This window comes from Syngnathoides biaculeatus, chromosome 6, assembly GCF_019802595.1.
Source record: "Syngnathoides biaculeatus isolate LvHL_M chromosome 6, ASM1980259v1, whole genome shotgun sequence".
Lineage (NCBI taxonomy): Eukaryota > Metazoa > Chordata > Actinopteri > Syngnathiformes > Syngnathidae > Syngnathoides > Syngnathoides biaculeatus.
The window spans coordinates 4694541-4712506 of NC_084645.1; the positions used below are offsets into that span (position 1 = coordinate 4694541).

At 43.4% G+C, this 17966-nt stretch overlaps 1 protein-coding gene across 3 annotated transcripts in view; it reads left to right on the forward strand.

Moving 5' to 3' along the window:
* Positions 1-17966, forward strand: part of LOC133502276 (paired box protein Pax-6-like) — a 66966-nt gene that overhangs the window by 44752 nt on the left and 4248 nt on the right. For 2 of the 3 annotated variants that reach the window (XM_061822898.1, XM_061822899.1), the window contains exons 6-9: positions 6238-6320; positions 7125-7275; positions 11069-11178; positions 17447-17585. In XM_061822898.1, the coding sequence (XP_061678882.1) occupies positions 6238-6320; positions 7125-7275; positions 11069-11178; positions 17447-17585 (483 nt within the window). The remainder of the gene's footprint in view (positions 1-6237; positions 6321-7124; positions 7276-11068; positions 11179-17446; positions 17586-17966) is intronic. The other variant, XR_009795423.1, reaches the window with a different exon arrangement.

Genomic DNA, 17966 nt, shown 5'->3' on the forward strand with positions numbered 1-17966 from the left:
TTCATCCTTTGTCGAGTCAGAAAGACTTCCCCCTTAGTAATCATTGCCACTTCCTGGTCCTTCACACTTGCCTCTTTAACTCTTCCTTCTCTATCATTTTCTTCATTCATCAACTTCTCAAAGTATTCTTTCCATCTATTTCGCACACTACTGGCACCAGTCAACACATTTCCATCTCGATCCTTAATCACCCTTACCTGCTGCACATCCTTCCCATCTCTATCCCTCTGTCTGGCCAACCTGTAGAGATCATTTTCTCCTTCTTTCATGTCCAACCTGGTGAACATGTCTTCATATGCCTCTTGTTTAGCCTTTGCCACCTCTACCTTTGCCCTACGTCGCATCTCAATGTACTCCTTTCGACTCTCCTCAGTCCTCTCAGTGTCCCACTTCTTCTTCACTAATCTCTTTCCTTGTATGACTCAATGTATTTTGGGGTTCCACCACAAAGTCTCCTTCTCCCCTTTTCTACCTAAAGACACACCAAGTACTCTCCTGCCTTTCTATCTGATTACCTTGGCTGTCGTAGTCCAGTCTTCCAGGAGCTTCTGCTGTCCATCGAGAGCCCGTCTCACCTCTTTCCGAAAGGCCGCACAACATTCTTCCTTTCTCAGCTTCCACCACATGGTTCTCTGCTCTACCTTTGTCTTCTTAATTTTCCTACCCACCACCAGAGTCATCCTACACACCACCATCCTCTGCTGTCGAGCTACACTCCCCCCTACCACTACTTTACAGTCAGTAATCTCCTTCAGATTACATCGTCTGCACAAAATATAACCCACCTGCGTGCTTCTACCTCCGCTCTTGTAGGTCATTGTATGTTCCTCCCTCTTCTGGAAATAAGTGTTCACTACAGTCATCTCCATCCTTTTGCAAAGTCCACCACCATCTGTCCCTCAAATTTCTTTTCCTGGATGCCATACTTACCCATCACTTCTTCATCACCCCTGTTTCCTTTACCAATATGTCCATTACAATCTGCACCAATCACAACTCTCTCGCTGTCTGGGATGCTCAGAACTACTTCATCTTTCCTTCCAGAATTTCTCTTTCAACTCCAGGTCACATCCTACCTGTGGGGCATAGCCACTAATCACATTATACATAACCTCAATTTCAAATTTCTGCCTCATTGCTCGATCTGATACTCTTTCACCACCAAGACATTCTTAGCTAGCTCTTACATTAAAATAAGCCCTAGTCCATTTCTCTTCCCATCTACTCCATGGTAAAATAATTTAAACCCTGCTCCTAAACTTCTAGCCTTACACATTTATATATATTATGGTAATGTGCGCCCCCAACATGAACTCTATGACCTCCTCAGGGGAACTTTGTATTTTACGATCGTTCGCATACCAAGTTTGTTGGTACTGCACCAAACATCAACAACGACTGCCCAAGATTTGTTTTGACTTAAACTAAGACAAAAAATGTTGACTCCATCGACTAATAAAGCAGCCGATTTTAAAAGAAATGTGTCATCACTGACGCGAGGAACCCGGAAGCTGCGCGGCCATCACAAACAACGAGAGCTCAATGGCTTCAGGTCATTATCATTATCCGAAATCTATGTAGTGCCAGCTTAATGAGTACATTTAAAAAAAAAAAGGAGCGCACACACAATTGAAATGCTGGCTTTTTTAAAAATGTGTCAATTTCATTTGTTTCTACGTAGTTTGAGATCTCGTTGTTTTGGGAGCCACTAGACGTCATAGGAAAGCTGCTACAGATTGTAGCCGAATGGAGGGCGAAAGGCTGGGCTGCTGAACCAATACTCTTGAGATTCAAAACATATTTCCTCACAAATGCCATGGATGGCACAGAGGATGACATGCTGTGGGAGCAAGATGGGATGATGCAATGCACAAGGCACCAGAAGTGGACCAAGTCATCAATGGTGAGTTCGACAGTGATGCACCAAAGGTAGTTACGATGGATATTTTTCAGACTGGAGATAAGTCAGGTCGCCAAAGTGGCGCAGATGGAAAAAGCCACAGTTCTGAGGACCCTGGTTCTGTCCCGCCCCCGCCTGTGTGGAGTTTGTATGTTCTCCCCATGCCTGCCTGGGTTTTCTCCCGGCACTTTCTTCCCACATCCCATAAACATGCAACATTAATTGGACAGTCTAAATTGCTCCTAGGTGTGATTGTGAATGCGGCTGTTTATCTATGTGTGCCCTGCGATTGGCTGGACACCAGTTCAGGGTGTACCCCGCTTCCTGCCCGATGACAGTTGGGATAGGCTCCAGCACTCCCGCGACCCTTGTGAGGAGTGGCTAAGAAAATGGATGGAGGTATGGGTGGATGGATGGAGATGAGTCAGGTACTTCTTTTGAAGTCTTGACCAAGGATGTGTAATGTTGAGGATAAACTGCACTATGCGCAAATGTTTTTATGCACAAATATTTAATGCAAAAAAATGTTAAACAGTGTTAAATAGTTTCTTTATTTTTGACTGTAATATGTGTTATCAACAGTATTAATAAAATGTTATGCCATCATTGAACATTTAATTTTAAATTTTGGTTGAGGGATTCTGTTCTGACAATTACAGGAACCGGGACAAGCGTGTCCTGTGACCTGTCCCGACTTACAGTGAAGAAAATGAGTATTTAAACACCCTGCTATATTGCAAGTTCTCCCACTTAGAAATCATGGAGGGCTGTGAAATTTTCATCGTATGAAATTGGATGGATGAAATTGGTGGCGCACATTGTCCCAATGTACAATGTGTGGCACCAATTTGCTGCTATCTATATGCTCAAAATATTGGGAAATTATCTCTATTTCTACTTTGCTAGATTTGTAATTTTATTGTTTGTACTTGTATTGTTTTTCCAAATATGTCTTGACAGCAATCATTTATAATAATCTTTGTGCATGTACTGATGTAGTAGTATTACATATATCTCGGGACATGCCACACGACACGCTTGTCCTGGTTCCTGTTATTGTCAGAAAATAAACCCTCAACCAACTAAAATAAATGCTCAATGGTGGCATAATATTTTATTAGTACTGTTAAAAATACGGACTACATAAATGCTCAATGGTGGCATAATATTTTATTAGTACTGTTAAAAATACGGACTACAATCTTAAAAAAATAAACTGTTTAACTTGAACTTTGTGCAGAAACATTTTTTGCATCAAATATTTGTGCACAAAACGTTTGTGCATAGTGCTGTTTATTCATTACATTAGACATCCTTAGCCAAGCCTTCAAAACAAGCATCTGACTCATCTCCAATATGAAAAGGATCCATACTAGCTACCTTTGGGACATCGTTGTCAAACTCATTAATGAGTTGGTCCAGTTCCGATGCCTCCTGCATTGCATCATGAACAGTAATCCCATCTTTTTCCACAGCATGTCATCCTCTGTGTCATCCATGGCTTTTGTAACGAAACTTTTTATGAATCCCAAGAGTCTTGGTTCCCTTTTTTTCTCATTATTGTCAGCGCTTTGAAGCAAAGGCCCGCAGTGCTCTCTCTCTGTAACACCAACTGCCCTCATATTTTCCATCAAAACATCAATCACAACCTTTTCTTTGGTCTTCCTCTTGCTCTGTTGCCTGGCAGCTCCATCCTCAGCACCCTTCTACCAATATACTCACTCTCCTGCTTCTGGACAGGTCCAAACCATCAAAGTCTGCTCTCTCGAACCTTGTATCCAAAACATCCAACTTTGGCGGTCCCTCTCATGAGCTCATTTCTAACCCTATCCAATCTGCTCATTCCTAGAGAAGATCCACATCTTCATTTCGGCCACCTCCAGCTCAGTTTACTGTTGTCTCTTCAGTGCCACCGTCTTTAATCCGAACATCATGGCTGGACTCACCACTGTTTTATAAACTTTGCCCTTCATCCAATCAGAGACTATTCTTTCACATAACCCACCAGACACCTTCCGCCAGCTGTTCCAACCTGCTTGGACCCCTTTCTTCACTTCCTTACCACACTCGCATTGCTCTGGATTGTTGACCCCAAGTATTAGAAGTCATCTTGTTATTTCTTCTCCCTGGGCCTCACCCCCCATCCCCATCACTCTCATTCATGCACAGACTGTATATTCTGTTTTACTTCAGATAATCATTTCTCTCCTTTCCAGTGGATACCTCCAACTTTCTGAATTATTCCTCCACCTTCTCCCTTCCTTCACTGCAGATCACAATGTCATCTGCGAACATCATACTCCAAGTGGATTCCAGTCTAACCTCAACTGTCTGTCTATCCATGACCACTGCAAACAGATCTGATCACTGATGCAGACCTACCTCCACCTAAAATTATTCTGTTACAACAAGGGCACACCTCACTATTGTTCTGCTGCCTTTATACATGTCCTGTACTATTCTAACATATTTCTCCGCCACAACAGACTTATGCAGGCAGTACCACAGTTCCTCTCTTTGTACTCTGTCATGGGCTTTTTGTAGCAATCCTCCCCTCGTTGCTCGCAGATACATACTTCCGTCCTGAGTCTCACCTCCACTTCTCTTTCACATAACTTCATTGTGTGGCTCATCAACTGTATTTGTCTATCGCTTCCACAGCTCCGCAAGTTGCTTTTGTTCTTAAAAAATGGGAACTAGCGCACATTTCCTCCATTCTTCAGGCATCTTCTTGCCCGCTAGTTTTCAGTTTAATAAGGTGGTCAAAAACTCCACAGCCACCTCTCCAAATCGCTTCCATACCTCCATTGGTATGTCATCAGGACCAACTGCCTTTCCATTTTTCATCCTTTGTAGTGCCTTTCGAATGCCCCCCTTGATAATCATTGCCACTTCCTGGTCCTTCACACTTGTCTCTTCTACTGGCGCCAGTGGACACATTTTCATCTCTATCCTGAATTAATTTTTACCTGGTGCATATCCTTCCAATCTCTATCTCTCTGTAGTGATCTTTTTCTCCTTCTTTCGTGTCCAACCTGGTGCACATGTTGTCATATACCTGTTGTTTGGCCTTCGCTACTTCTACCTTTGCTCTACGTTGCATTTCAATGTATTCCTTACACTTCTCAGTCCTCTCAGTGCCCCACTTCTTTGCTATCCTTTTTCCTTGTATGACTTCCTGTATTTTAGTGTTCCACTATCAAGTCTCCTTCTCCCTTTCCTACCAGAAGACACATCAAGTACTCTCCTGCCTGTCTCTCTGATGACCGTGGCTGTAGTAGTCCAGTCTTCTGGGAGCTCCTCCTGTAAAACATCAAGAGCTTGTCTCACCTTTTTCCAAAAGGCCGCACAAGATTCTTCCTTTCTCAGCCTCCACTACATGATTCTCTGCTCTACCTTTGTCTTCTTAATCTTCCTCCCCACCACCAGAGTCATCCTACATATCACCATCTTATCACTTAACACTCTCCCCTATACCTACCTTACAGTCAGTAACCTTCAGATTACATCATCTGCACAAAATGTAATCCATCTGCGTGCCTCTACTAACACTCTTGTTGGTCACCCAATGTTCCTGCGTCTTCTGGAAAAAAGCATTAATTACTGCCAATTCCATCCTTTTTGCAACGTCCATCACCATCTGTCCCTCAAACTCCCTTTTCTGTATGTCTTACTTACCCATCACTTCTTCATTGCCACTCTTTCATTCACCAAAATGTCCATTACAATCTGCACCAATCATAACTCTCTCTGTGTCTGGGAATCTCAGAACTACTTCATCTAGTTCCTTAAAATACAAGAAATTACAGGAGGTGAATTTGGCTTTACAAAAATCTACAAAAAACACCAAAATATTTTTTCACAAAAAGCACAAAACATGAGAGCTAAGAGAACAATAGTGCTCACCGTCATCTTGCATCTGGTTAGGATGCCACCCCTGGACCTCTCCCTTGTGAGGTGTTCTAGGCATGTTCTATTGGGAGGAGACCCCAGAGATGACATTGAATCTGCTGTAGAGATTTTTCCTATCTGGCCTGGGAATTCCCCCAAAAGAGCTGGGGAGAGAGAAGTCTGGGGTTTTCTGCTTTTTCTGTTTTTAAGCTACTGGCACCAACTGAACTTTAGAAAAATTGAAGAAAATTGATGGATGGCTGGATGTATGGGTGGAGAATGTAGAAACTTAAATCACAATTTCTGTAGTTTTCATTTCTGCTTTTTCAGCACAGCTCTGGCACTCAACCTGATCCTGGATGTGGTTCTCATACATTTTTAAACACTACTATTAAAATAGTCAATATCCTAACTCACAAGGAATAATGATGATGTTTTTGTTGTAGAATTTGAGAGAACGCACTATCCTGATGTGTTTGCCCGAGAACGTCTTGCCAACAAAATAGACCTACCCGAGGCACGGATACAGGTATGCGTTTTGGTTAACATGCATGCAGGTGAGTGCATTTAAATTGTACGTTTGCAAATATGTGTGTATGTGAACTTGTGTTATTTAAACAGACAGTATTGTTTTCTCTGTGACGTGTGTGGCAGAAATTATGTAAAAAACAGTTGTGGTTGTTACTTGTTTAAGTTAGAGTAAATTAGATTTTTTTTTACAACACCTATTCCAATATTCTTTTGGAAATAGGTCATGCATTGCCAGAGGAAGAACGAGTCTATTTCTGTGTGATTGTGGGAATTGATCCCCCGTTCGATTAGCTGGTGATCATTTTTGGATGTTTACATACATATTTTGACAAAATATATATTTTGTCTAACATTACCTGAAAAGAAAAAAACTGTTTCTATGAAATTTGATAGTTCATCTGAAGAACTGAAAAAAAGAATACAAACAGTAAAGAAACTCTTCAAAAGAGAAGGAAAACATTGATTTTAATGTCATTTTCACTTGCTTTTTGTGCAAGTATTGGGGAAATTTAAATCATCTAATTAATTAATTTAAACCGGAAAAAAACTATCTGAGGTTTTACAGTAAAAACATTATAATCCATTCATACTCAAGAGTTACATTTTATTTGGACAATTTACTTGGAGAAATTCTATTGATAGACAGTTCTGGGTGTACCCTGCCTCCTGCCTGAAGTTAGCTGGGATAGCTCCAGCACTCCCATGAGCCTTGTGAGGATAAGCAGCTCAGATCATGGATGGCTAGAAGTTCTATTGACGTTGGACTAAGCATGGCTTTCTTTGTTTTTAACCCTGTTTATAGGTTTGGTTTTCCAACAGAAGAGCAAAGTGGAGAAGAGAAGAAAAGTTGAGAAATCAACGCCATCAGGTGTCCAACTCATCCAACCATGTTCCCATCAGCGGCAGTTTTAACACAAGTGTCTACCAATCTTTACCACAACCTACTACACCAGGTACGGCAAAAGACAATATTTAGCTTCCTTGTTTTGTTTACTTGGCGGCATGGTGGTGCAGCTGTAGAGTGTTGGCATCACAGTTCTGAGGACCGTGTTCAATTCCAGCTCTGCCTGCGTGGAGTTTGCGTGTTTATTTTTTATTTTTTAATGGACACTCCGGGTTCCTCCCACTACCCCAAAACATGCATTAATTGGACACTCTAAATTTGGCTGGCAACCAGTTCAGGGTGTACACTGCCTCCTGCACGATGACAGATGGGATTGGCTCCAGCACTCCTGTGGCCCTCATGAGGATAAGTGGCTCATAAAATGGATTTTGTTTAACCATTTGATCCCTTGACATTCAACCTGAAAATGATTGTCTTCCTCTGCCTGTTGTCCTTTATCATGAGCTTCTTACAGGTGCTTGATTAGCTGTCTTAACAAATTTGCTTTTAAAGTGTTTTTATTTTGTCATGATGTTTTGTTTTTTTTCCACATTATTTGGTTTGTACTTTTGTTCATCCATAAATTAATACTGAGTCCATTCCAGCATGCATGTTGATACTGCAGACTTAATTTGCCTGTTTTTCCCGAAAAGTAAGTCTGCCGTTGGCAGCTTCACTTTGCATTGATCTGCCGTTTTATGCTATCATCAAAAGTAATTGGAACACACAAATATTTAATTGCTTAGATGAGGTGAGGCTTCTCATGTAATGTAAGGTTGCTGTGCAACCTTAGTACCCAAATTGGAGTCATATCGTTCGCGTCGAAGTTGCTCGGCCCAAGTTAGCCTAGCTGAGACCACTAACAACAAAAGCATCTGTTTTCCAATATTTACTGAGGAGGAAAACATCAAACGCTAGTATCTACACGTCCTGCAAAACCTACGTATCGTATACAACGAGGATAGTGAGTACCAATAAGAAGTTGGGCGAATGGAAATGCCAACTTAAACTTGCTTATCGGCCTAGTATTCCTTAGCTTAGCTTGCTAACAACGAGACGCGTTTGTGATCAATTCGTGGCTGCTGAAGAAACATCGAACGTGAGTAACTTCATAACTTGTACGACGAGGGCCGTAAGGACGTAGGAAATAGAACAAGTCTTATCTTAGTACCCAAATTGGTGCCGTATCGATCGAGTTGAAGTGCCTCGGCCCAAGTTAGCCAAGCGCGCTTACAATAATACCTACGTAGAATATACAACAAGGATAGAACATTAATCGTCGAATCAACCTTGAACTACTTGTGGTTTGAATGCCCTCTATCCACGTGTTAATTTAAATCATCATATCCTTTATATTTTTAACACAGGTAGTATGTGATTTGTGTTCCTTATGTGCTGAGTATATTTATTGTGATTGCTTTCATTTGACCTTAACTTTAACATAGATTAGGTAGTATGTAAATAGTGTATCTTTTGTGCTGACTTTATTTCATTGCTTCTTCTTTTTAATTATCTGCACCCCGTTGGACAGCACATTATTGTCAGCCAGTCCCGAGCCCAGATAAATGCAGAGGGTTGTGTCAGGAAGGGCATCCGGCGTAAAACTGTGCCAAACATATGTGAGCGTTCATCATACAAATGCCACAACACTTAAGTCGTGGCGCGGGCTTCCTACACCCGCACCCAGAAATGTTAATCTACAAGGTGTAGGTAGAAATTCTGATAATGTAGGTCGAAGACAAAAAAAGAGAAGGAAATTGACTTAGTCGGCAGAAGAAGAAGAGGAATGCACAGACCATACAGATGTGTATAGGGACTTCGAATATTGGGACTATGACAGGAAAAGCTCAGGAGTTAGTTGACATGATGTTCAGGAGAAAGATTGATATAATGTGCATTCAAGAGAGAAAGTGGAAAGGGAGTAAGGCTAGAGGTTGAGGTGCAGTGTTTAAATTATTTTATCATGGAGTAGATGGGAAGAGAAATGGAGTTGGGGTTATTTTAAAAGAAGAGCTGGCTAAGAACGTCTTGGAGGTGAAAAGAGTATCAGATCGTGTGATAAGGCTGAAATTTGAAATTGAGGGTATTGTGCATAATGTGATTAGCGGCTGTGCCCCACAGGTAGGATGTGACTTCGACTTGATCGAGAAATTCTGGAAGGAACTAGAAGAAGTAGTCCTGAGCATCCTAGAGAGAAAGAGGTTTGTGATTGGTGCAGATTTCAATGGACATGGCGAAGGAAACAGGGGCGATGAAGAACCGATGGGTAAGTACGGCATTCAGCAAAGGAACTCTGAGGGGCAGATGGTGGTGGACTTCGCAAAAAGGGTGGAATTGGCAGTGGTGAACACTTATTTCCAGAAGGGGCAGGAACATAGAGTGACCTACAAGAGCAGAGGAAGAAGCACGCAGGTGGGTTATACTTTATGCAGACTGTATTCTGAAGAAGGTTACCGACTGTCAGGTTGTGGTGGGGGAGAGTGTAGCTCGACAGCATAGGATGTTGGTGTGTAGGAGGACTCTGGTGGGGCAAACCTTATAAAACAGCAGTGAGGCCGGCCATGATGTACGAATTAGAGACTGTGGCTCTGAAGAAACAACAGGAAGCAGGACTTCAGGTAGCAGAAATGAAGATGCTGAGGTTCTCGCTTGGTGTGAACAGGTTGGATAAGATGAGAAATGAGCTCATTAGAGGGACAGCCAAAGTTGGATATTTTGGAGACAAGATTAGAGAGAGCAGACTTCGATGGTTTGGACATGTTCAGAGGCGAGAGAGTGAGTATATTGGTAGAAGGGTGCTGAGGATGGAGCTGGCAGGCAAAAGAGCGAGAGGAAGACCAAAGAAAAGGTTGATGGATCTTATGAGGGAGGACATGACGACAGTGGGTGTTAGAGGACGATGCACGAGATAGGCTTGGATGGAAAAAGATGACACGCTGTGGCGACCCCTAACAGGACAAGCCGAAAGAAAAAGAAGAAGAAGACATCTCATTGAATGTAAGTTTCCCTTGCCCAGACACGGGTTCCCCAGGCCCTCCTCTGGAGCCAGGCCTGGAGGTGGGGCTCAAAGATGCAGGCCTGTTGGCCAGGCTTGAACGCATGGGGCCCGCCAAGGCACAGCCAGAAAGGGTAACGTAGGTTCCTCTTCCTTTGGCCCCACCACTTGTGGGAGGGGCCATGGTGGTCGGGTGCAGTGTGAGCCTGGCTGTGGCCGAGGGCAGAGACCTTGGCGATCCAATCCCCTACAGAAGTTGGCTTTTGGAACAGGTCGAGGAAAGAAGTTCCAACTAGATGTAGTCGAGCTCACCTCCACACTGAGTCTGGGCCCTGCTACCAGTTTTCTTATGAGGGGTTGTACGTTCTTCCACACTGGGGTTGCCCATGGTGTGAGGCACCGAGCAGGTGTGGGTATACTTATAGCCGCTGAGAAACTGAGAAGTAAATTATTTCCAAAGTATGAGTATTAGTCTACTCAAATATTCTAAATTTTTGAATTCCTGATTTTGTTGGGTTTTTTTTAGCGTGGAACCCAAATTGTGGTCTTCAAACGAACAAACACTTGATGTTGTTTAAATTGTGAGCCCTGCATCTATAATCTATCAAAGTTTAACTTTTGAACGGAATCACTGAAAAAAAGAAAGTTACCCATGAAATAAAAAAATTCTGGAGAATATCTATGCTTTTTCCTTATTGAAGTTGGATTTGAGCCTGTAGCAACTAACTTAACCACTGTCCACTTGGCAAGTTATTTTGCAGGGCACAAAAGATATAGACTTTATTTGTGCAGGTTTCTTGTGTAATTAGTTTTGGTACAACGTTGTCCAGAATTCTACTGAGCCCCTTTCTATCCTCTGGTATTTTAGTGTCCTTCACATCAGGATCTATGTTGGGGAGATCTGACTCAGTTCTGTCCTGCAGCTACAGCCTTTCGTCCATGCCACACTTCAGTTTGGCTGCCACCTTGCCTATGCAAGTAAGATTATTTTATCACATGAACTTTGATATTGTACAGCATTTTCACGATCTATTGAGCCATTTATCCATCTTCCACCACTTATCTGAGGTTGAGGAGCAGAGCAGTAGCTTAAGAAAGAATGCCCAGACTTCCATTTCTCCAGTCACTTCCTCCAGCTCTTACGGGGGGATCCTGAGGTGTTCTTAGGCCAGCTGAGAGACAAAGTCTCTCAAGCATGTCCTGGGTCATCCCCGGGATCTCTTTCCAGTGGGATGTTCCCGGAACACCTCACTAGGGTGGTATTCGAATAAGATGCCGCAGCCACATCTAGCTCCTCTCAGTATGCAGGGGCAGCGGCTCTACTCTGAGGCCCTCCCAAATAACTGACCTTACTCTAAGGGAGAGCCCGGACACACTGCGGAGGAAATTCATTTTAGCTGCTTGTATCCGGGTTCTTGTTCTTTTGGTTATGACCCACAGCTCGTGACTATAGGTGAGGGTAGGAATGTCGATTGACGGGTAATTTAAGAGCTCCCCCTTTTGACTGAGCTTGTTCTTCAGAATCAGAAAAATCTTTATTTGCCAAGTATGTCAGAAACAAACAGGGACTTTTTTTTAAATTGCTGCACCAATGCACCTGTCAATCTCACGCTCCATTCTTTCCTCACTTGGGAACAAAACTCCAAGATACGTGGGGTAGGATCTTATCCCCGACCCAGAGAGGACACGCCACCCTCTTCTGACTAATGACCATGGTCTCAGATGTTGACCACACCAAAGCTCCAGTCTTGTTACTACCTGTCCATACACAGACTCATCTCTGTTTTTGATGAGGCCTATGACCCTGGTGTCATCTGCGAACTTCAGAGGTTTGTCAGGCAGATGCCACGAGGTGCAGTCGTTCGTGTTGAGCAGAGGGGAGAGGACACAACCCTGGTTTGCCCCGTCAGGAAGTTGTAGATCCACTGAGAGATGGAAGGTGAGACGCTGAGTTGGAGAAGTTAGGAGAGAGGAGTTCAGGGATGATTGTGTTAAACGCAAAGCTAAAGTCCACCAACAGGATCATTGCATAGGTACCCTCGCTGTCAAGATGTTCAAGGATGAAGGGCAGACCCATGTTGATAACATCATCTGCAGACCTGTGACAGTGAAGAAAATAAGTATTTGAACACCCTGCGAGATTGCCAGTTCTCCCACTTAGAAATCATGGAAGGGTCTGAAATTTTCATCGTAGGTGCATGTGCACTGTGAGAGAGAGTTTAAAAAGAGAAATCCACAAATCATAATGTATGATTTTTTTTAACAATTTATTTGTGGGATACAGCTGCAAATAAGTATTTGAACACCTGTCTATCAGCTAGAATTTTGTCCCTCAAAGACCTGTTAGTCTGCCTTTAAAAGTCCAAGTCCACTCCATGTATTATCCAGAATCAGATGCACCTGTGTGAGGTTGTTAGCTGCATAAAGACACCTGTCCACCCTCGACAATCAGGAAGACTCAAACTTGTAACATGGCCAAGACCAAAGAGCTGTCAAAAGACACCAGAGATAAATTTGTACAACTCCACACAGCTAGAAAGGGCTTGGTGAAAAAACTTCCACTGTTGGACCTCATGGGGTCTCAATGATCCTTAGAAAGGTGATGAATCAGCCCAGGACTACACGACAAGATTGGGTCAATGACCTGAAAAAAGCTGGGACCACCGTTTCCAATGTGACTGTTGTTAATACACTAAGACGTCATGGTTTGAAATCATGCATGGCACGGAAGGTGCCCCTGCTTAAACCAGCACATGTCAAGGCCCATCTTAAGTTTGCCAATGACCATTTGGATGATACAGAGGAGTCATGGGAGAGCCGTTTGTGGTCAGTTGAACCCAAAATTGAACTTTTTGGTCATAATTACACTCATCGTGTTTGGAGGAAGACGAATGATGAGTTCAATCCCAAGAACACCATCCCTACTGTGAAGCATGGCGGTGGTAGCATCATGCTTTGGGGTGTTTTTCTGCACATGGGACGGGACGACTGCACTGTATTATGGAGAGGATGACCGCGCCCATGTATTGTGAGATTTTGGGGAACAACCTCTTTCCCTCAGTCAGAGCATTGAAAATGGGCCGTGGGTGGGTCTTACAACATGACAATGACCCGAACCACACAGCCAGGAGAACCATGGAGTGGCTTCATAAGAAGCATATCAAGGTTCTGGGGTGGCCTAGCCAGTCTCCAGACCTAAACCCAATAGAAAATATTTGGAGGGTGCTGAGACTCCATGCTTCTCAGCGACAGCCCAGAAACCTGTCTGATTTAGAGAAGATCTGTGTGGAGGAGTTATTTTATTCACTGTCGCTTGATAGGCAAACTGCAGTGGGTCCAGTTGGGGACCAGTGACGCTTTTGAGGTGGTCAAGCACAAGGCGTTCAAATTTGCACAAGTTCTAGCTTCAGCGACCACAAAAGCTGTCTTTTGGATGACCAGCCGCTACACATCAGCTGCCTTGATAATCTCACAGGCAAAAAATGCCTGACTGGACTTTCTTCACCAAGACGTAATCCCTCATGTTGGTATCCACCACCGGGTTCGGGGATTGCCGCCATGACGGGCACTGACCACCTTACGGCCGCAGTCTTCTGCACCAGTATTTGAAGTGTGGAACATGGTCCACTCAGACTTAGTGTCGCCTGCAACCCCTGGAACATGAGCAAAGTTCTTTCAGAGGTGGGATTTTAAACTTTTTTATGACAGGGGATTCTGCCAGACATTCCCAGCAGACCCTCAAAATATGTTTGGGCCTGCCATGTCGGACCGCCATCTTCTCCCACCATTGGAGCCATGTGGTGATCAGTTGACAGCTCTGCCCCTCTCTTCATCTGAGTATCCAAGACATGCGGTTGCAAGTCCGATAACCTAACCACAAAGTCAATCATCGAATAGTGACCTAGCATATCCTGGTGCCATGTGCACATGTAGACAGCCTTATGCTTGTTCTTTATGGCAAATGATCAGCACAGAACTTCAGTAACAGAACATCGCTCGGGTTCTGATCCAGGAGGGGGGGGGCATTCTTCCCAATTACGATCTTCTGGATCTCATCGTCGTTGCCCAATGGAACAATGAAGTCCCCACGGAGAATGATGGAGTCCTCAGAGGGAGTGCTCTGCAACTGCTGTTTGGTGCATCGGCACAAACAACAGTTCAGTGTACCCAATATCCATCTGCAGCTGGAGGAATGCTACCCTCTCATCCACCGGGGTGAACACTAAATACAGGCACCAAATCCGGGGGCAAAAAGTATACCCAGACTCCGACCCCTCTCAAGAGGACTAGTACCAGAGCCCAAGCTGTGTTTTGGCGAGCTCGACTATGTCTAGTCGAAACCTCTTGACCTCACAAACCAGGTCGGGCTCTGTCCCTGCCAGAGGGACAGAGATTCCACATAGCTGAAGCCAGCTTCTGTAGGTGGGGATCGAAACACCAAAGTCCCTGCCTTCACCCACTACCCAGCTCACACTGTGGTTCACTGTTTTGCACATCTGCAGCACAGTTCTGAGGACTCATGTTGAAATTTGGCCTCGCTTTGTGTGGAGTTTCCATGTTCTCCCTGTATCTGTGTGGTGTTTCGCTGATGACTCCTTCATCCCTAAAAACATGCATGGTAGCTTCCCTGAAAAATCTAAACTGACCCCGATGGCCCATCCCATAGCTGTGCCCGGTTGAGCCTCATGGACGCAGGCCTGGCCACCTGGGGTCACCTTCAGGCCTTACCTCCAGGCGCAGCTCCATAGGGCAGCACTGGTGACCTGAGTCCAGGCAAGGGGAAACTAGATCCAATTTTTGTGTTCGTTGTAGGGATTTATGGAGTGTGCTGTCTGGTCTTTTGCCCTGGATATTTTTGCCGTGGGTGATCCTAGCAGGGGTGTGAAGCCTTACACAACTTAGCTCCTGTATCAATGGGACACACAAACCCCTCCACTAGGATAAGGTGATGGCTCAAGGAGGGGTGATATCTCTCAAAACCCAATTACTGTACCTAATAGTCCGCATTCAAAAGTACTCATATTTACATTTCAATTACTCAATTTATTTTGACACACTGATGGTCACCATTGATGCTCTAGTGCAAGACACTGATAACCCCAACTGTTCGCCGGGTAATAAAACACACCCAGTGGATGCCAGCAGTCATGCAGTGTTTTTTTTCTCCTTTCACGACTGTGATGGGTAAAATCCAGAGGAAAAATTTTATGTCTACGTGTTCACAAGAAATAAAGATGATTCTTCATCTAGAAAATGTACAGAGGAAATACAAACACCAATTACAGTGAAGAAAATACGTTTTTGAACACCCTGCTATATTGCAAATTCTCCCACTTAGAAAACATGGAGGGGTCTGAAATTTTCATCGTCGGTGCATGTCCACTGTGAGAGAGATAATCGAAAAAGAAAAATCCAGAAATCACAATGTATGATTGTTTTTAACGATTTATTTGTCTGATACAGCTGCAAATAAGTATTTGAACACCTGAGAAAACCAATGTTAATATTTGGTACAGTAGCTTTTGTTTGCAATTACAGAGGTCAAACATTTCCTGTAGTTGTTCAGCAGGTTTGCACACACTCCAGGAGGGATTTTGGCCCACTCCTCCACACAGATCTTCTGTAGATCAGACAGGTTTCTGAGCTGTCACTGAGAAACATTGAGTTTCAGCTCCCTCCAAAGATTTTTGATTGGGTTTAGGTCTGGAGACTTGCTAGGCCACGCCAGAACCTTGATATGCTTCTTACAGAGCTACTCCTTGGTTTTCCTGGCTGTGTGCTTCGGGTCATTGTCATGTTAAAGACCACAACCCATCTTCAATGCTCTGACTGAGGTAAAGCAGCTGTTCCCCAAAATCTCACATGTGTGATGGTGTTCTTGGGATGGAATTCATCATTCCTTTTCCTCCAAATACACAATACAGTCCAGTCTTCCTGTCCCATGTGAAGAAAAACACCCCGAAAGCATGATGCTACCACACCTATGCTTCACAGTAACTTCTTCCATGACTCCTCTGTATCATCCAAATGATCTTTGGCAAACTTAAGACTGGCCTTGACATGTGCTGGTCGAACCAGGGGAACCTCCTGTGCCTTGCATGATTTCAAACTATGACGTCTTAGTGTATTATTAACAAGTCACATTGGAAACGGTGGTCCCAGCTTGACGCTCTTGATACTGCTGCTCACTCTGACTGACTCTCCGACTTACGACCTTGGAACAAATGAAGATCTTCCTTTAACTGCCTCCCTGTCTACCGAGTTGTGCATTTGGGTCCACCCTCGCGTTCTGGTAATGACAGGACTTTTAAAGGCAGACTAACAGGTCTTTGAGGGTCAGAATTATTGCTGTTACAAGTTTAGGTCTTACTGATTGTATGGGGTGGACAGTTGTCTTTATGCAACTAATGACCTCACACAGGTGCATCTGATTCTGGATAATACATGGAGTGGAGGTGGACTTTTGAAGGCGGACTAACAGGTCTTTGTGGGTCAGAATTCTAGCTGAAAGACAGGTGTTTAAATACTTATTTGCAGCTGTTTCACACAAATCTTTAAAAAAATCATGCATTGTGATTTCTGGATTTTTCTTTAGATTATCTCTCTCACAGTGGACAGGCACCTACAATGACAATCTCAGACCCCTCCATGATTTCTCAGTGGGAGAACTTGAAGTATAGCAGGGTGCTCAAATACTTATTTTCTTCACTGTAACTCTTGACTGAGTTTCATAATATTCCTTTCCACAATTATTTATCGACACATTTATATATACATTTAACTACATATTTACTGACTTATTTTTTTTATCCTAAATTATTTTATCTCTTATTGTCCTCCAGTTTTCATCTGGTCTTGTAATCTATTGGAGAGTTTGTAGCCTTACAGGTCAATTTACTTTTCCCTTTGTCCTTTGAAGCTTTGAGATGTTTCTAGCAAAAGGATGAAAACATTGTCTGTGTAGTATTAGTTTATTTTTGTGATTTAGATTAAGATCAGAATACATTTTATGGCCAATATATGCAAAAATATAAGAAATTCAAAAGGGTTCACATACTAAGCATTTTCCTGCTACTATGTGTGACGAAGGGACTAATTTAAGGACTTATTTCACCCCTAAAACCACGTTTTATCTTTTGTTGTTAAGCAAAAGCCTTTGGTGTCTCAAGGCTTTGTGACTGTCAGTTTTATTGGCCTCACTCCCAAATTATGTTGTTTCATGACTTTTATTTATTTTTACTTTCAGGCATCTAGTCAGACATCTTACTCATGCATGCTGCCCACCAGTTCAGGTGTAAATGGAAGAAGATATGAGACCTACACGCCTCCACATATGCAACAGCATATGAACAACCAGTCGTTGACCTCCTCTGCCACATCCACAGGTGTAGTGCTGAGACTGCTCCTCAATCTTCCCTAACAAAGATCAGTGACTGGTATCATAGACAAACAGCAATTCATTTTAATACTTATCCAACCATCCATCCATTTTCTGAGCCACTTATCCCTAAATGGGTTGTGGGAGTGATGGAGCCAATTCCAGCTGTCATCGGGCAGGAGGAGTACACCCTAAACTGGTTGCCAGTCAATCACAGGGCACATGGAGACAGACAACATTTAACACTCACAATCACACCTACTGGCAATTTAGAGTGTCCAATTAATGCATGTTTTGGGGATGTGGGAGGAAACCAGAGTACCCAGAGAAAACCCACACAGGCAGGGGGAGAACATGCAAACTCCACACAGGCGTGGCCGGGATTGAA